Here is a 20,380-nt window from a genome sequence, read left to right on the forward strand (position 1 = left end):
GAGAAAAAACACTTGTCAGCCTGTGTTTCTTGGATGGGAGTCCCATGAGGCAAATCTATACTTTTTCAGGCAGCAAAATGAAACAAGAGTTTCCTCACCTGTCCTTGTATATTTTCTTGGTATTTGTTTCCACGTTTATCAATCGTTGACTTTGTGTGAAGAGGCTTGGGGATGGATACAATGCCCGACTTTCTATTTATCTTTCATTTTCTTATTCTTAGTTACTCATTTTGCCGTTCACTTGACGTGTTATTACACTGCAGCAGAGCGGAGAAAGTTTTTATCAGAGACATTTAAGTATGAGCATCTCATATTAAACCAGAATTCAATGACAGAGCTGGCACGTGTGGTTTTTATCGGCTCATCTACGCCGCTCAACTTTTCTTACAATATAGGCCACAATCCAGATTCACGCTTTGTGCACTGAAAGAGAGAAATGATCATTGCTGAGCAGACACGTTATGTAAATGAGACTGCATTAGCCTATATTGAAGTTGTTCTGTGGCGTAACACATCCCGGTGTAAAACTCCCGTGTGTTGATAATGAAGTGCCTGTTGTGATGGCTGTCAATCATGTTACAGAGCGCTCGGCAGAACTGAGGAGACGCGTACAGATTGGCGGTTTGTTTTGGATTTTCACAAGTAAGAAAACACTTGCGTCTATTTTCGGCATCTCTCGCTGAAGACTAAAAAATAATGAGGCACACAGCGTTTTTTTTTGTTTTTTTTAAAAATACATACATTTGAAAGTTTATTCAGAAGTCATGTCAGTAGTGAATTGGTAACAGTCATTATTATGGGAATCCAAGGTTACAGCAATCGAGGACAAGGTCTGAACAATGATAATGCGATGGGAGTTAGTTGTATGTGCACTCCAAAATTTTTTTTTACCAATAAAATCCTTGATAGGTTCTCACATACCAACTCTGTAAAGTCCCTGTCAATTCAAAACCTACCAGCCCTTTTTTGTTGCATATAAATGCCACTTAAACTAATGATACGTTAATACAAAAAGAGTCATGATCAAATCACATTAAAAAAAAAACCTGAAATAAAATAAAATCATATATACAAACCTCTGTACATAGTGGGAATATGAATAAAAAGAGATTATTCTTTAATGCGCTCTCATACACGTGAGAGGGGGTCAGTATTGGAAAGCTGCTGGTCCAAGCTTATCTGTCTGAACACAACATCCCGATAGAGTCTTGAAGAGGGCATGGTAGACAGCATCTATAAATTCAGTGACTACTCATCTGTGCAACATGCTCCCTGTTGCAGACTGCATCATCGTCAAACTGAAGGCAAAACAAGAAAGGCAAAAAATAAAAAGTTGATATGAAGGGGCGGGCTGCAGTGAGGTATTCATCTTGTCAAGCTGGGACAGGAAGCGAGGAATGTGTGGGTAAAAACAGCCGCTTGCTTTTTTTTTTTTTTGGAAGGGGGGGGGGGATGAGCGGTTACTGCTGATGTTGTTTTTGTTGTGTTGTCAGGGTGTTGTTTGGTCCGACTGTCAGCGTCTTTGTTCACTGTACAATTCCTGAATCGATGGAGGCCTGTTTCCTGGTGGTCTTGGGAGGAGGTGGAGGAGGGGTCTTGCTGGGCAGAGGAGGTGGAACATGCTGCAGGCAGACAAAACAGTGAGCTTTAATTTGCCATTTTATCGAATAAGGACGTCTTTGGCTTTTGCACTTAATTCAAAAGCTCTGGATTTAAAGCTGCTATCACTCACACATTGACTGACAGATCTTTTCTTACAGGTGCTAATGCCAGGATCAGCTTACACAACACTTCTGTCTTTTAAGACGGTCACTGTGTCAGATTAAGAGATCATCGTACTAATCAGTCCGTACGATTGTGCAAAGGATTGAACGGGAGAGGCAAGAGACACAAGCAAGAATCTGTTAACTTCCATTATAACACAAAGACTGTTGTATGGAAGCTATTTCTCCTTCTAGACACCCCACATCTATTATTGGATCGGCTGATATCAAGCAGGCTGATCCTGCTGCAGCATTAGACACCTAAATCCAGGATCAGACTACAGGAGCTCTCCTGGTTGCTTCATGCACCTGAGGAGAATCTTTACAGATGTTCCTCTCTCTAATCTCAAACATGCACACACTACAAGACCTGACAGGATACTATAAAGATTACTGTGCCAGAGGAAGCAATGCACCATCTCCAGTGATGTTACGGGAGAGTAGATGTAAACAAGATGGAGACGGACGTGGTGCAATGACTTGCTGTAGAAAAAAACCCAACAAAAGCAAGAAGGATAAATTCTTTTAGCTTCTATTCTTTAGTGAAAACTGGAGATGAGATGTTATATGTCAGTTTTAATCCACCTTATTCCTAGCCCCCATGATGCCTTGCAGGAATTATGGCTGCGTCTTTGTGCGCTCCTGTCACTTAACCGGAACCAACGTTTTCCATGCCAAAAAGACACTGATCCTCTCAGAGCGATTGGTACAGTGCATCATTCATTTATCATCTACGTTGGTGACTTTAAAAGTGTTAGTGAACACTTCTGAAGCTCTGAAAGTGACACCGGCGTGTCAGTCATTGTGATACTTCGTTACTTGCGCTTGTTCTGCCGAGCACCGGAAGTATCATTCAGAACTGTGTCCCCAGGAGACCTGTGGATATTTTTCAACAGTAGCTTGCTCGCTAACTTTAGCTTCAAGGGCAAGAATGTTTATCGTTGCTTGAACTCAGTCAACTGCTTTGGTGAGCGTCTGTCTCCTCGTAGACTCGTCTCTTTCATTGTTTGGAAAGTACTGACGTAATCATCCAGATAATAACTCGAAATTAAACTTGAAATTATTATTATTGGGGCTGTGAGCAGTTCGGGAGAAATAAGACTGGATCTGTATTAGTACAGAAGAACAGTGCCGACCAAGGTCCCAAATCAAATTCACCTCCCATCTTGGGAGGAGAAGAAGTTAGATCAGCCCAAAACTCCTGTAGTCTGAGCCTGGCTTTAATCAAAGATATAAATGTTTTCTGATGCTGGTAAATGATTTTTTGTTTTCACAATCAATAAGCCACAGCAGAACAGGTCCATATGATGAATGCTGAATGTTTTTATGAATTTACTCCATATTCAAGTGGTGAAAAACTACAAATTGGGGCTTCAAGATCATAGTAGCTGAAGATGGAGACACTTAAAATCAAATTGAAATCTTTATTCACTCCTGATAGGAAGAAAAAAAATGTTTTAAGGGAAAGTTCATCCAAAAATAATAAAAAAAAGACATTTTCTTTCCTCTTAGCTGGAGTGCTATTGATACTGTAGATTGTTTTGCTGTGAAAGTTTTGGAGGCATCGGCCCTAATGAAGGTTATGGTTAGGGTTTGAGAGGCTCATGCTTGTAGTAGCGCAGGATTTAAACATTACTGGCATCCTCCTTGGCTTAGCTGTAACATTACCAAGCTTGGGTGGCTGGCAGCTCACCAATGAGTAGATGCATGCTTCCTTCTGAGTGGTGATTTGGTAGAAAGAAAATCGTTCCCACATCAACCTGTTCACAAGGTCTGTGGATTATCTTTGAGTAACCAGGTCAGGATTTCTGGAAGGAGGCATTACTGTGCCAAAAGCCCAGTGCCATCTAGTCACATTACATTATCATCATTATACTCCAGGTGGTTATATAGTACTCCAGGTAAGGGGAAAATTATGTCATTTTGACTCTGGGGTGAACCGTCCCTCCTAAGACACTCAAGGTCACAACAGAGCCGACACACAAGCAGTGATGCTCATCAAGGAGCTCACCTCTGCCTCTATCAAGAACTGTAAATGAGGAGCGGCTGTCGCTCACATCTGCTCTCACGACGCTGCCGTCAGCCCGCTGCCACACTGCGTGCAGGGGCTGCGTTTTACTACCTGTCCACGGGGCGTGACAGTGGATAAATAAGATTAGTTAACGGAGTGGCGTGGCGAGAGGATGGCTAGCGGAGACGTCGGCGAGTGTGGAGAGACGAGCCGCTGATTAACAGCGGGAGGGCTCCTGATGGATGTGAGGGGTAAAGTAATCATCCAATCAATCACGTCTGAGCGCCGGCCGGCCGCAGGAGGGGCGGGGGGCGAGTATAAATAACAGCAGGGTGGACAGGAGGGTGTAAGCCCTTGCTGCGAACTGACTGATGCCCACACACTTCTGTGACACACATTACCCAAAAATGACGCACAAATGCAGTGTAAGCACGAGCGTGAGTGTGAAACATGCATGCACGCACGCAGACATGAACGCACGGACATCATCGCAGGACGTAGAGCAGTAGGGGAGAGTGGAGGAGGTTGACCCGATTGTCAAGTGCGTGTATCGGCCTCTTGTTTCATTATAAGTGCCATGCATCATTAAGGAGCTCCTCTCAGCCCTAATTAAAACACCTACCCTTTGATGTGGCGGGGGCGGCGGAGGCGTCGAGGGACTCGTCAAGTCTTGATTATCTAGCAGGTTGCCATAATCAGCCGTGCTGCCTTTCACAGGCAGCGGAGGAGGGATTTCACCTTTGTCAGAGCAGCCCATCCCGTTCAGCTCCAGATCTGTTGAAGAAGGGCACTCATCAGCTCACATTCATCATCAGACTACATGGGTATTTCTTAAACTGTACGACTGGGACCCAGAATAGATCACATGGCCTATTATGGTGAATTCCCCATCATTTAGACTCATTAAAGGAACGAGAAGAAAATGAGAGAAAATGAAGTTTTGTGGAGCTAAATCCCTGCGCACACTTCATTGATTTTACATAGAAAAGATGAGTTTAGTGGGCATGGGGAGTACTGTATTGTACTATTGATGTATGGTGTCTTCTGTGACTTCAAAAGCTACAGCAGTAAGTGAATTTTAAACTAGTTTTTGTCAAAATAGTATTTCCAAAGTCAAGTATGAACTTTATTGCTCAACCCTGATTATGATATCTTGACTTTGAAACTACAAATGACTCTAACTCCTCCGTATTAAGCTTTCATAAACACAATATAAACATTCAATACACTTTTTCTAAGGTCAAAGGGTAAATCCAGGGTTTTTACTAAAGTGTGTTGACAGGCCTTGAGGAGCAGAAGAAAGTAGTAGAAAGCCTTTTGTGGCTCCAGAGGAAACTGCATATAATCTGGTAAACTGCCTCCACTGATGTCATTCAGTAGCCCAGTTGCACTGTGGGTAATGTAGGCGCCAGGTTTTAAAAAAAAAAAAAAAAAAATTCTGCTGCATAGATTTTCATAATTGATTTTAAAACTGCCCGTGAGCACGACAGTGTTATGGGACTGCTTTTCAAAACCTGGTGCCTACATTACCCACAATACAACTTTGTCACCGAGTGACATCACTGGAGGCAATTTATCAGATTACATGCAGCTTCCGTCTCACATCTGTAGTAGTACTCCAAGAGCTGTAAACACACTTTAAGTCTCATATTTTTAACTAAATTATACTAAGAAATGTATTATTAGTGCATAACTGCAGTGTTTCTGTGTATCGTGGCAAAACATTAAGGTTTTTGGAGCTTAACCCATACGTACAAACCAAAAGGCAGGATATCTCGGCCTCTGCCCCCCTTTGACATTATCGAAGCACAATACTAAATCAGTGGAGAGCTTCTTTAGAGTTGCTACCAACTGCAGATTGTTATACAAGAATCCTCTGACTGAAAGATGCTGGCATGAAAACGCTCTGATGAAGTTATAACATTCATCTTAGCATCTCGCATTGGCTGAAATGTTTCATTTTTAAGCCTCTAACAGAGGAAGCAATGCAATTTGAATTTTGAAGCATCAACAGTCCGGTCCCTTTTTTGCCAAAGAACATCGCTGACGAGCGTGTTAACACATCGAGCCCATTCTGTGTGATCCTGATGTTAGCAGCCAGCTCAGTGACAAAGAGATAAATTTAGAGGTAAATGTGTGGTGCTGACAGTCGTGATTTGCGTGGCCATTTAAAGAAGTGTATCTAAGAGGACACAAAGCTCCATATTTGACATCAAACTGAGCGTCGTCACGTGGACCACGGCATGCGGTAACAGTGATGCAAGAGGTACAACAAAGTCAGAGGGAGGCAGAGAGGGCCTACAGAGACCCTGGAAGCTCCGCTCTAAAGATGATACAACCTCTTTAGTAAGTTTGCTCTTACTGGAAGTGTGCAAGCTGAAGGAGAGTTTGCTCCTGGGCGTGATGGGTGGGGGTCCTGGCGAGGAGGAGGAGTTGGAGGAAGAAGACGGGGGTCCGGGGGACACGGAGAGGCGACGGTCTCCACCAATCTGGCTGAGAACTTGGCTCCTTGGTCTCTGGGGCCGCAGGGGGCTGATCTGAGTGATTATGCACAAAGGAAGAAAAGAAGTAGAAACTATCAGGGAGTGAGTCATTACCGAGCGCTCAAAATAAAACTAAATTACACAACACGTCAATAAAACAGAACTGAGAACAAATTTTACATTGTGGCAAACGAGTTGAGTCCATTATGACACACAGCCGAAGATCAATAAAGGATCATTTAAAAAGGAGAAAATTTGTTTCACACCTCCACTGGGACTGTTGTGTGTGTATCAACGCGCATATTAAATCTGCTATTTGTATTCCTAAAAGAGGAACCATTTGGATAAATGTGCTCGTTGGGTTGCAATATCTTATTTGTGGTTACAAATCATTGTTTGCATGCAAGACTGCGTTCTCGCCGCTTTATTATGGCTGGAATTTGAATATGAAAAGATATGTCCTCAGGGCTATTTCACACTGTAGGCTACATTAACAAACAACTTTGTAATTGGCCAAACCAGCACAGCGAGCCACAAGGGAGACGCTGAAAATAACAGCACACTTCATTCAGAGATGTGATTTTTCTTTTTCCAGAACACTAAAACATTTTTTACTGAAGGGGAAAATGTTGTTTTTTTTTCTCTTGATTGTTCCAGATAACTTCAGCCAGGAGTGTTATATCCTACAGCTGCTTGGTAACTACCAGATACCCCCTAGGTGGTCTACCCTTGACCCCTGAGGCAGAAGGCTCCTATCACATGCCAGACGGCTCCACCGCTCCCAGGGGCCTCTTTTGGATCCCATCCCTGCCCTAATCCTAATGCCGTTAGCCAGGGAGCATTCCCACTGGGCATGCAGAACATGTGATTCCCCCTGTGCTGTAATGGACACGGTGGTGGTGGTGAAGAAGAACATGAACACAGCAGAGAGACAGGGGAGATAAAGACATTTAGAGTGCAAAGAGAACAAGGGAAAGTGGTGGAAATGTAGAGAGGAGAGGATAGGAGATTAGGGAGAGGGGAAAATTAAGTACCAATAAAAAGGGAAGGTACAAGAGATGGTGCAATGCTAAATACAACATGTAACATGAATGTGTTGGACAGAATGAACAAAATATGTATGATTTGGGGTTTTTGGAGCTGCTAAAGTGACTAAAAGTCACTAGTATGACTTGAGGATTACACATCAGAACACAAAATTCATCAGAGGTCTTCAACTTGTTTTCATGATAATCTACGAGTTATCTTGTGTGCACACTTAACTAATTAACCGGATGCATTTTCACACACGTACGGACATTTTTGTACCAAACCTGTACACCGATACTGGCTTTTTTTTGCATTTAACATCATCCCTACTTTCTTCTTTGAGAACTATTTACATCCACAGAAAATCTCAAGGGAAGAAAAGAGACTAAAAATGGTCCAGGAGAGCAACAAATAAGGTAAAAAAACAGTAAAGTAAAGGAAGGGTACAGATTTAGTGTAGGATGCAGCAGAGAAGGGAAGGAAAAACAAAAGGTGAACCAGTTTCATGTCCAGGTCACTTTTCAGTACCGTCTCTGACAGTATGACAGCTTCAGCGGGCTGCAGAGGGATCTCCGTGGTCTTCATCTCTTTGTCAAAGATCTCCTGGTGCTTACTGTTCCTCTTCTCCTTCTTTTTCTCCTTGCGCTCCCTCTCGGGCTCATCCCTGTCCAGCTTGTCCTGAGACTTGGTGTGTAGCTTCTTTGGCAGCAGTGGCTCCAGGGCAAAACTGAAATAAAACAGAATATGATGATGGTTCAATCAAACAGTGTGCATCTCTTTCCTTGTCTGAACACCTCAGGTAGCTTTATCAATCTTTTAGCGGCTTGGTAAGACTGACAATTCTCTGTACGCACAATTTTAATAAACTGCTTTCAATAAACCTTGAAGTTTGTAATGACTCACGCTTAAGAAGATGCTGCTGAGTTTTCTAACCACACAACTCCACTGTGAGTCTGGTTAAACAGGAGTAACTGAATCATGTATCTTCCGAAAATGTATTCATATTTTCAAAATCAAGTTGGCAGGGATTCATGGACTCAAAAAATGGTAGTTTATGTTTCAAAAAATCGTGTAAGCGCGTCCTCAGAAATCCCCTCAGGTTCAAAATGAAAATGGTATATCTGCATTCTGTTAAATAACGAAGCCTGAGACTGACTCATCAAAGTCAGACCGTAATTTTAAGTGCTCGAACAGGATGACCAAAAAGCCAGGGAGGATGTTTGGTATTTTTTGTGCCCTGAAGAACTGTAAATCAGCTGTTACCCATCTGAGCCGGGCCTGGAGGGGGAGTTGTCAGAGGAGATGGAGGTGACTGAGGCCACTGACAGCGGCCTCTGGGAGGAGGGCATGGTGAAGGAGCGCACCATGGAGTGAGGACGAGACCCCCGCCGCTCGTCTGCGGTCGGCTGAAATGGTGGAGAAAAAGAAACACAAGGTATTCAGCTTGTAAGTCACTGACTGCTCGGAAGAATCGGTGCTTCTTTAGCTTTAGGTTGATTGTGCTACATATTATGAAGGACAACAGGAGATATACACTGAGGACACTGCAAGGGTGAAGGTTATTCTCAGCATTCTCCTCAGTAATCATTCAATGTACAGTATAGAGACCCACATGCAGGAACAGAGTTGAACATTAAGTCGGTGGAAAAGTAAAAAGAGCCCTGATGATAACATTCATTTCTGTACTTTTGTAAAAAGAAACCCGCAGGAAGAAAAATCTGTTCACGGCGGCTTTAACAATGAACCCTTCTGCATTTAAAGAGTCTTTTCGAGCGTAGAAAGGGGCCATCACACATCTGATAGGATAACCTTATTATCACACCCTGGAAAGTGATGGCTTTTCTCTCGTCGGAAAGGTCACCACCTTCTCCCTTTAAATCGAGCGAGGCCCCCTTTACCTCAGGCAGGACGGAGGGAAAAGCTTGGCCAAGCAACAATTAAATCTGTAAAGGAGGAGGAGAGAGATGGAGGGGGGGGGCATCTGGCTGCACATGAGCTGACTTCAGCTAAAAGTAAAGCAAGTGTGCCATACATGTTCCAAGTGCATTTGGAGGACTTACTGTAATTAAAACAGGGAAGTCAAACACTGGTAATTGTTGTCTTAATTATGTTGCTTGTTTTTAAATCATTCTGTTCTGAGTCAGACAGTTTTTTGAAACTGTTTGGTCGTGCTTTCTCACACAGGGAAACAGATCCAAATGCACAACACAGCTCTTCTCAGTTCTTAGGATCTAAGGCTGTTTTTCCACCCAAAGCCACTAGAACTTTTTAAGGTTCATTCAGTCCGTTGTTCTCTGCATCTTAAGACCCTCAGAGATTAAGCAACGGCTGTTTTACTCTACTGCTATAATTTTTTTGCGTGCGACTCATCTTCAACAAGGCCTGGACTTTACTGTAGGTCCACCTGTGACACTCTTTCATAATTTTGGAAAGTATGGAAACTAACATGAGACCCTGGTCCCGGCGGTGGAAACACACAGAGTTCCTCCAAATGTTCCTTGCTAAATCATAGCGCCCATACCATCCTTGCATCTGGACTTGGACCACTGATGTCTCCTGTCAAATTTGACGCTTTAAAGTTTCCTGTAACTTTAAAGCAGGAAAAACAAACCATGTCCATCTTCCTGTGTCCATTATGTCCAAATACACCACCCAGAATACATACAGAATACTGAAGAATGAACATTTTCCAATAATACAAGGTAATTGCGTCTGTGAAAGACAATAAAAGAAAAAAAAACGTGTGTAACAAAGGACCAGAATCCCACATAATTGATTCCTGAAAGCTAGAACAATAACATGCATATTCATTTCCTTTAAATCTTCAGCCAAACACAACAGAAGAAACAGAAGAAATGGCTGCAGACTCCATTAGCCACACTGAGCTGCGGAGCACTTTTCATTCAATAGAAAGGTCACAAACGGACAAAAAGCTCTTACCAGAGACTTTGCCCCATACTGTTTCTCCACCTTCTCCCGCAGCTGCTTGAAGCAGGCCTCCAAGCGGTCGTGGAAAGGCCGCAGAGCCTCGGTGACCTTCTCTCCGTGGATGCGAACACCTTCGGCGAGGTGCGGGATCTGCGGGGGGTGAAAGAAATGTGAGAAACCCTCATCCAACACACCCCCTGAGAGATGAGAGGTTAGCTGCACGTAGGCACTTCATTCACCAGAGGAACACGCCACATACATCCAATTTAACGCATATGACCTTTAGCCCCTCGGCTGTGCACACTCAGCACAAGTAGTGAGTGTAGATCAGTCCGAGTGTGTCTGTGTGCACGAATATCACTGCAACTTTATCCAGGTGGAAGCAGCATAGAAGTCTGTTGCCATGACACTCCTCTCCCCCTGCCTCCCACCACTGGCATCAACACAGCAGAACACAGGTTTATTAAACAAGGCGATAAGAAAGGCATAGACAGACTACATGTATAGGCATCTACTGTAAGTGATGGATGCGTTCCTCTCCACCTCTGACGCAAATAAAGACGCAATGCACCCTTTTCCCCGGCACGCTGCTGCCTCTCGCACTGTCGGTAGCTGGCGGACAGCAAAAAAATCTAAACACACAACAGAGGCAGCTCAGGTAGAAGGGGAGAGAGGGAGAGGCTGAAACTGCTGAAAACTAGTAATTAGGAAACCCCAGTGACACAGCCGGTGTCAGCAAAGCTCTGCTGACTAAACCTGCCGAGAGGAGGGGAGGAAGCGTCGTCCCGCGGGGGAGTCGGCGTCTGAGTGATTTTCTTCTTCTCTCCCGGCTGAAATCACAGGTTAAGTTATCAGTTTTCAGAACCTGGTGTTTCAGCGCTACGTACCGTCTTTGGCGGTGGAAAGGAGTTGCGCTATAACTCACAAGAAGCCAGCAAAGATATTACAGTCAGCTGTGGTAATAGCAGAGCATTTCTTTCCCATGGCAACTGTAAAAAAAGATTCCCCGACTGCCTCAGCACTATGCGTGAGAAGTGCTGTTAAAGGTGAAAGGAAAGACGGTTATGCTTTTGTGCTTAAAAAACAACATGGAAAATAAACCGCATTAGAGGGGGATTTAATACAAACATTTATAGTAATCGGTCCCAGTCAGAGTGGTGCATTTGCGGAGCTGAAAAACAAGGAAACACTAACCTGCAGAGTGCATCTCGTGCTTCGTCTTAAGTACAGTAGCTTTTAGCCCGCAGCAAATGGAACAAAGAATCTGCTCAGAGTACAAAGACGTTTGTGAAGTATCTGGCATAGGTGGGCCAGTGAAGAGAAGGCGGTGTGTGTGTGTGCTAACCTCTGGTTCCCTTGAGACTACTCGCCTTTCTTCCTTTTTCTCTGAGGGCAAGCTGCCCCTCTCCACAGCAGGCTGCTGCCGCAAGAGCCGGCTTCACTCAGCTGGCACACAACACCAATTCAGTTTTTCGTGATGCAACCTTTTGTAATCATCTCGAACGGTGCATGTTTTATTTAGTCAAGTTTCCATATGTGGTGGGCTCGTTAACGGAGAGAGAGAGAAAATACTAATGTAGAAACACACATCTATAAGGTGAGTGATTAAACTAAACAGACACCCTCAGGCTATCGGGCGTGTGTAATACATTAAACAACATGCTGTGAAAGGAGAAGCACACAGCGAGCAGATCAGCTTGAAAAGAGACCCTGAGCACGTATCAGAGTTTCTAAAATCGAGGATATTTCACTCACTGGGTGTTAGTTACTGTGCTGTGCTCCACAAAACCAGAGCCGTGGCACAGAAAGATAAATGAGAGAGGGCTACAGATACCCTGCGAGGATTTCCCCTGATATTGAGCACCTTCATCATCACCGCTGGGACCTCTTGGAGGGAGAGAGGAGAGGAGAGAGAAGAGGTGAAGAGGCAGCGGGGGGAAAGAGGTTAGGAGTAAGAGGAGGTAAAGGAGAAAGAGGAATCGGAGGGACGAATTGTTGTGAGACGAAGAAGACGGAGAGAAAAAACAAAAGTGCGAGCGAAAGCTGAGGCAAGATTCACGTCTCCCAGGATACCCACATCTTTTTATAGACCTTACGATGATTGAGTGCGACTGAGTGGCGGCATGGCAACAGAACTCTGCTTGGTGGCTGCACAGAGATAAGCTCATTGTGGAAGACACTTAGGCTCAAGGTTGCTAACACACACACACAAGCACACACACACACACGCACGCTCGTGGAGTTTAATTACATGTACCAACTTTTAAATAAAGTTTTTTATTCCTCTCCAGCCGTCAAGAGACAGCAGGTTTGTGATTTAGGATATCATTTAGAGATATCACTTCATGTGAGGCTGATGTTAATATCGCATAATTAGACGCTGGAGACGTGGGGATGCATTTATAAAACCCCCAGCATAGATCTCACACTAAAGAGGCTGGCTTACAAAGACTCACACCGCATACCGCGAAAAATAGCACATTCTGTATAGATTGTGCAATGGCATGTAGAGAAGGATACGTTTTGTTCTTTTTTTGGCAGAAAAGTAAGGAGACCCTCGTGTCCCGTGAGGTAAAAATCCGTATCTGGTGTGCACAAGTTATCATGTTGTACGCAAGAGATAATTATCTTGTGCAAATTAACTTGTGAAGAAAGTTATTATCTTTACAAGTTAATAGAATAACTTTTGCGAACAAGTTATTAACTCGTGCACACAAGATGGTACGCACAAGATAATAACTTATTCCCACAAGATGATTGGCATGGGCGTGCAAAATAAAAAAATAAAAAGTCTTTCGGGACTTTAGGGGGTCTGTAGAGCAAGGTCTACGCTTGATACACCGTGAGTGACTCAGGGCTGTGTTTCTGTGAGTTTGTTTTGGGGTTTCCAGCCTCCCAGTGGTAGTAAATCATTTACTGCAGATTTAAAAGATAAATTAGTCCAAAAATGAAAATTCAGTCATTATCTACTCAACCCCATGCTGATAAAAAGTCGGGTGTTTCGACAAATCATTTTTGGAGCTTCGCAGCATTCTCCTAAACAACTGAAGTAGATGGATGCTCGTTTTAAAACGTAAAAACAACAAGAAAAAGAAATGTAAGACGGCCCCCTACAGCTCGTCCTGCAAAATCCAAGTCTCCAGAAGCCCAGGGATCCCAAATTGATTTGAAAAGAAGTTATTTACTCCCTTTTATAAACCCGAAATCTTCGAGGATGTAAATAACATATCTCCAATTTAATTTGGAGTGCTTCCGGAGACTTGGATTACGCTGGATGAGCTGCGTGGAGCCACTTTGTTCCTTAAGTCCCCATCTACTTCAGCTGTTTAGCAGAATACTGCATCGCTGTTTTGCTGTAAAGCTCCGGAAATGTTTCGTGGACTACGACACTTCGCCCAAACTTTCCATCGGCATGAGGGTGAGTGGATACATTTTGGGTGAACTTATGCTTTCAGCAAACTAGGTAGACATGGTTTAGAGCAAAGCAAGGGTTGCAGGGTTGATGCACACACATTCTCCCCATCGTATTCCCACACGATCATCTCTAAAAGTAAACATTCACCTTTCAAGCTGCACTTTGTGGGCATGCAGCGATTGCAAATGAAGCCCCGATCCCATTTCTAAACAGGCGAATGCGGGTGTTAGTATGAAAGTAAAGGCACTGCGGTTTAATATCAGCAGTGTCTCTCAGAGCCCTGCTTTTCCTAACTGAACCCTGTCACTCACTCTTTAATGCACAGTGAGCAGACTTCTGAGCCACACCCTACGGTGCTGGGGCAACCACGCTGCCTTTAAAATGCCTCCTATTAAGACTATGATGACATATTAAGACCTTTCATGAAGGTCACATAGGTCTCAGAGAGGTACGCAGCCAGTGGTGAGTCAGGCAGACTAATAAGCCGACAGACTGTACGAGATATGAGATGAAAGCACAGGGAAAGAACTTCAAAAGAGATCATAAAGGAAGTTGGACTGTCACTGAAACTCTCTGTTTACATGCATGTGAATATGCTGTTGATGCACTGGTGAAAATTGCCCCCTTAGGTCTATGATTTAATGAATTAATCACCCAGCAACCCCTTTTAATAGAGTCTCATACCGCAGTGAGAAGTTATGGGTACTAATTTAGGCATCTGTCTGGAGCGTTTGCTAATTATAACCAGAAACATCACAGAAAATACCTACTTTGTATTTGCCAGGGAGCGTTTTTACAATACCTAATTTCCTGATTTCCAGTTGCTCATTTCCTCTCTAATTACCAGACGAGGACAATGGGTATTTCAGAATAACAGTGCACGCTGGCTCATCTCGAACCGTTTAGTTTGCTCACTGGAGCAGGCTCGCCTTCATTTGTCTCATTTAGACGGATTCAAGACGCGAGATAAACAGGCGCGCCGGCTCTCGCACCGAGAGACAGCCGATGCCATTTCAAATCAGCAGCTCCGTCCTCGTCCATCTCTTGAAAAGTTTCCCCGTGTGCGTGTTTAGCGTGGGCTCTGGGAACATGTTTCTCTCTGACATGTCACTGTGATGATCGACTTCAATCGTGTCTTTTCGTGCTCATGGAAAATACAGAACCGCCGTGATTTCAAAAGACTTTAGCATGATGTGAAGGTCATTTCAAACCCGACACAGCTGCCAAGATATTGCAACTCGTTTATCTCGCACTGGTATGACTGGGGTGTTCAACTGAGCTCCTGCTAATTAGTGCTGTGGATTGTGGGTGGAGGATCATTTCAAAATTGCAGTGTGATTTCTAACACTCTTTTAGTCCGGGCTGAAGCAACACGAAGCTTTGAAACAAAGGTAGTCTTACAAATATTATTGTTCTGTGCCTTTGCTCCGAGGTGGATTTAAAAATAACTGATAGGTGTTAAAGGTACAAATCTAGCTTGCGTGCTCCCAACCTTCACGTCTTTCCAGGTGTAATGAAGTAGTGACACGTTTATTTTTAGGTTACCCTCACGTCAGTCAGATATCCTACATTTCCAAACGTTCACACAAACTCAATGTGGAAAAACTAGAGTAACGACTAATAATGGAAAATAGTAATTACAAAACAGTGTTACTTCTAAGGCAAGATAACCGTGTAGGCAGCATGACACCAAGCTTGAAGAGAAAATGAGAACATGGGGGCATATTCCTGTGTAAAGCATCGCCGCTTATAAAGACAAAAAGGTTTCACAAACACAAAAGAGCCAAACTTTTCAGATTCGGAGGAGTTCTACCGGAGATGCAGAGCACAAAGTTGACCTATTTTACAACAACGGCGAGAGGAACAACCGCTGCAAGTTCAATTAACTTCCCCTTTTTCCTTGCAACTAGCGATAGGAAGCAGCCGGAGAAACTTCTTGTATCTGTGCTCAATTCCTGGGTGAACCGTGAGGCAGGAAACCATGACATTTCCAAGTATTAAAGTGACCCTCAGTTCAGAGCTGCAGAGTTATAAAAAGAAGCAAACCTACAGTGCAGCTTTCTGAATCTGTGAAACAGGAGGAAGTGTGTTATTCCCCTGGAAAACAAAGATAGCCAGGAGTTTATAGATCAAAGATGAGCCACACATGAGCTAAAGATCTGCACGTGTTGTGATGTATCCCGACGACGTGTGTGTGCATTTCTCGTCTGCAGCGTGTGCACTTCCTTCAGGCTCAGTGAGGGTGCAAAGCTCGCAAAACCGCCAATGCTGATCTCTCGCTGTCTCTTCACGCAGCCGAGCGTCCTCCCCAACTTCAGAATGTTTGCTTCAGCACTCTTCCTCGCTATTATCTCCACTGAACTCTTTAACACACTTCTCTCCCTGCTCACTTTACTTACTGTCATTGGACACTCTTAGCAGTGCACTCAGAGGTTCTTCAAATTATTTTATATTTATAGCTGTAACCTTTTAGAGTGACTTTTTTGTTGTTGTCGCAGCAGCAGCAGTTTAGAAAGGTGACAACATTTCAGATATGAATGCCTGAGTATACAGAACAGAACAAGCATCCGTGTGCATTCGAACTCGCCACTGTGTCTTTGAAGGACGTTGAGTTGTTAACACTGCCTAGTGTCTTCAGGGTCATTTTCAAGTGCCGCATGTTTCCCAAACCATAGTAGCAAACATAAGAAGCCACTACGTTGCAAACACTCAAAGGCAAGGTGACTAGCCCCGCTAATTCATGCAAATTAAGGAAGCTTAATTATACTGGAAGGCCAAGTAGCATGAATGCCCATTTTGTACATTTGTCTCACGCTCCTAGATACTATCTAAGTGTCTCTGGCTGCCTGTAGGCTGTGCTTTAATGGGAAACATACAGTATATATATGTAAATATGATGAAATGTCATCTAAAGTAAACAAGCATGTCATTTGTGATAAGCAGGTCACAGACAAAACAACAGTGTTAGGGGGTAAGAGTTAGAGTGGTAACAGTAATAATCTTCTATCACGGTTTACGTAAGTTTATGTCACAGTACGAGTATATATCATAATACAGTAATTGTTCTGCAAATTTAATAAAATAAATGGTTTAAAGGGGCTCTGTGGAACCATTAGTTTATGTTGGAGGACTAATGCCGCTGACAAGGCAAGGTTTGTATTTGTATAGAACAATTCACACACAACTCAAATTGCTTTACAGGGGCATAAAATTACATTAATTTTACGGACGGCGCAGTCGAGAAGGCGCATTAAGTCACATCCTTTGGACTGTCGCGGTAAGTCCTTCAAAAAGTAATTCACAGCCCAGCAGCGTTATAAAACGTAAAGAAATCATCCACAGGCTTGTGTAGGCAACCAAGAGAGACAGGGGTGGTCTCATTTTTCACATTATGTTACAATCCACTCACATATGGCCAATAAAAAAGATTAATATATGTATATTTCTATAAATTGTTACATAGAGCCCCTTTGAAATAACAATACCATACAGTACTTCAACACTCCTTGATTGTTTTCTTCTTTTACTTGGAACTTCCCTTAAAGCAAACACAACTGCTTGACATGAGACAACACTTCAGTTAAAGCTAGGGTTGTTCAAGGAGCATTTTTTGTAATATTTGTCGAAAATTTCTTAACATCCTGACAGCAATCAATAGGCCTGAATGAAGAAGGTGGGCTTTTTTAGTTGAATTCTTTTAAAATTTCTCTCTTTTGCTTGTTCTTGCTGTTTTTTTTACAGTCTTACCAACCCCAGCTTTAAAACAAAAGACTGAAAACTTTCAAAATGGAAGCTTAAGGGTCCAAATAAGAACAATAATTTCAAATATTACGTGTTTTAAGGTCAACAGGTATAAACCCCGGCCTGATTGTACTTCACGTTACCTTGCAAGGCGGCTGTATTCACGAGAGATCACTTCAGAAACCAGCCCTGATTTGCTCATAGCCTGCTCCAAATATACAGCAGATACACTAGGGAATACACTCCTCACATAGTGGAAACCTTGTATGTGATGTTGTAAAATCTCTACCATTGGAAAGATTTCTACATTCGCACACCACATCGCCAAACCCTATACAGTATGATACTTCAGCACAATCTTATCCATATGCATTCTGAGCTTCAGTCTCACCTGCCAGGCGATCAGATCCTTCAGTTTGTCTATCTTCTCAAGGTCCTCTGGGTGTTCCTGCATGTACTTATCATTGAAGAAGGCCTAGAAAAGAAGGAGAAGAGATACTGGGTAAGTACGCCGAGTTGAAGAGACGGTGTAAATCCGGGGGAAGACAGGAGGAACGATCTGAACAAAAAAGTTTGTGATGTATAAAAATGAGAAACTGGGAGGAAAAAAAAAGACTAGTCAAAGCATTGGGAGGGGCTGTAAGGATGAGAAAATGTAGTCAAGACATCCACCACCTGCACTTTTGCACCGAGATGAAGGAGGGACCTGAGGGCGAAGAATTCACATCGCTCCTCCTCTGACTCACACTGCATCGTTTCACAAGACCAATATGAATCTATTCCAGGTCATGATACATGCTGGGAAACCAACCCTATCCTTTTTTTTTTTCATCATCGACACACAAGATAAAAGGAGTTTCCCTTTCCACACGAGTTGCTGTAGTGTTACGGTGGATAGAGTGTGCAGCTCGCAAACCATTGAGAACATTAGAAATGAGATGAAGTAGCGGACACTAGGAAGATTGAGTTGAACCTTTCCCAGAAGAAAAAAAGGGCCAGGTCACATCCAGCAAAAACAGATGAATTAAATCTATGATGGTGAGATGCAAACAATATGTGAGAGAGAAGACACATATATAGTGATACAAATATTAAAGTTGGCAGCGCGAGGACTTGAATTACGCGTGAGATTCTGACGGGAGGTCACAACATGAAATCAAACATGAGAAAATATACATCCCACAAGTACTGATACCACTGTCATGTCTGTATGCTAGGTATTAGCTTTTTGCTTATGAGAGAAGCAGGCTAGCTGATTCCCCGTGCTTCCAGTATTTCGGCTAAGCTATGCTAATGCTAACCGCCTTCTGGCTCTAGCTCCGTATTTAGTGGACGAACGGGAGCACTGATCTTCTCATCTAGCTTGGACAAAAAAAATGCATTTCGTAAAATGTCAAACTATTCCTTTAAGCAGTGGTGGAAGAAGTCTTTAAATCATTTACTTGAGTAAAAGTATCCGAACAACAAAGGAAAGAACTATTATCAGCTGCATGGCTGCTTCCGCTTTCACTCCCATTATTCACGAGTGAGAAGAAAAGTGAGGTAAAGTAAAAGATCTTTTTCTGTGCGCGCAAAAGGTTCATTTCCTTTGCCAAGATCATCCATCTACCTGACAGGTGTGGCATATCTATATATTTATCAAACAGCATGATGATGACTCAGGTGTGCCTTCGGCTGGTTACAATAAAAGGGCACTCTACATTGTGCACTGTTATCTAGAAGAAAAGAAAAAAGACAGCTATTTCTTAGGAGCAGAACTATGGACTTCACATTACGAGGGCTACACGGGGGCCCTCTAAAGGCCGATTAAATAAATCTGAGGGGTCATGAGATCATTAATGGAAGAGAAAAGAAGAAAGCTTCGATACTAACTGTATTTTTTGTGCTTCCTTTTCTCTCGTCTTTTTGTTGAGCTATTGGATAATGTGACCTCTTTTGAGGCTTCGACAGACGAACATTTGGAAGACGATCGAATGAAGTAAAGAAAATGTTTATTACAGCAGATGATGTGATAATTGAGTCTTGTCAGAAAGTCTTTGGTGCTTTGACTCTGGAGGGAGATTTTGTAATTGGGGGGGCGTCTGCCCTGAGAGGCAGCAAGTAGAAAAAAACCCCATGGAGTCCAGACACTGGTGACGGTGGCTGATGACTACCTCTGAGCCTGGAGAGGCTGATGAGATGATGAAGCTGGTGAATCTGCGTAGACTGGATGGTGATGGGGAGGTTTTATTTTAAAATCTTAGTTCTAGTTTGGGATCTCAGAGCTTCTGGAAATTTAAAACAGGTCTGCATCTACTTCAGTTGTTTAGGAGAATGCCCCAACCCTGTTTTCCTGTGAAGCTCCAGAAATGTTTTGTAGGCTGCAAACCTTCCATCCGCATGGGGATGAGGACATAATCACTGCATTTTCATATTTAGAGAACTTATCCTTGAAGGCTTCTGTTAAAGTAAAGTGAAGATAAAAAGAAAAGGAATACATCCAGAGCTTTTTTTCATGTTGCCTACCTTCTCATAGTTGGTAAATCCTCCCATGACAGCTGGGTCCACAATCCCATTCAGCAGCATGGAGAGGGGGTTGATGGGCAGGTTGGGATCGTTGAGATGCCTCTGCACCATGCTGCTGATCTTCTCATTGGTCAGCTGCATCGTTTCCATGGCATTCTCCAGTGGACTGATCTCCTCCTGCGCAGCACAGGAAGTGAGGGTGTCATCAGATATTTCTCAGCGCTCCCTCGCCTGTTCCAGTATTTACTCTACACACATACATCACGACCGCCTCTGTAATTCCAACAATCAAGCGGAAACATGTTGCGCTCAGTGACGAGGGATACGTTATTAGAGGACGGGCTTAGAAAACCCTCAACTTCACACATAAATCATGTAGGACAGAGAAGCAATGAATCATTTTCCACCGCGCCCATACGTGAACCTGCAACTGTCAGATGAAGATGGATAGTGCGTCGGTGTACAGGAATTTCAATTCCCATGTCAACAAAATATGATTGGCAAT

General features: G+C 43.2%; 1 protein-coding gene across 2 annotated transcripts in view; it reads right to left on the bottom strand.

The window, feature by feature from the left end:
• Positions 1-718: 718 nt before the first annotated feature.
• dock1 (dedicator of cytokinesis 1) overlaps positions 719-20,380 on the bottom strand; it is a 203,865-nt gene continuing 184,203 nt past the window's right edge. For both annotated transcript variants that reach the window (XM_084342187.1, XM_084342188.1), the window contains exons 45-52: positions 19,876-20,052; positions 17,762-17,845; positions 10,227-10,364; positions 8,550-8,692; positions 7,815-8,013; positions 6,137-6,311; positions 4,397-4,548; positions 719-1,622 (exon numbers count right to left, since the gene is read on the bottom strand). In XM_084342187.1, coding sequence (XP_084198313.1) covers positions 1,527-1,622; positions 4,397-4,548; positions 6,137-6,311; positions 7,815-8,013; positions 8,550-8,692; positions 10,227-10,364; positions 17,762-17,845; positions 19,876-20,052 — 1,164 coding nt within the window. In that variant the 3' untranslated portion in view covers positions 719-1,526. The remainder of the gene's footprint in view (positions 1,623-4,396; positions 4,549-6,136; positions 6,312-7,814; positions 8,014-8,549; positions 8,693-10,226; positions 10,365-17,761; positions 17,846-19,875; positions 20,053-20,380) is intronic.

This window comes from Pagrus pagrus (genome assembly GCF_965226575.1).
Source record: "Pagrus pagrus genome assembly, chromosome: 21".
Taxonomy (NCBI): Eukaryota; Metazoa; Chordata; class Actinopteri; order Spariformes; family Sparidae; genus Pagrus; species Pagrus pagrus.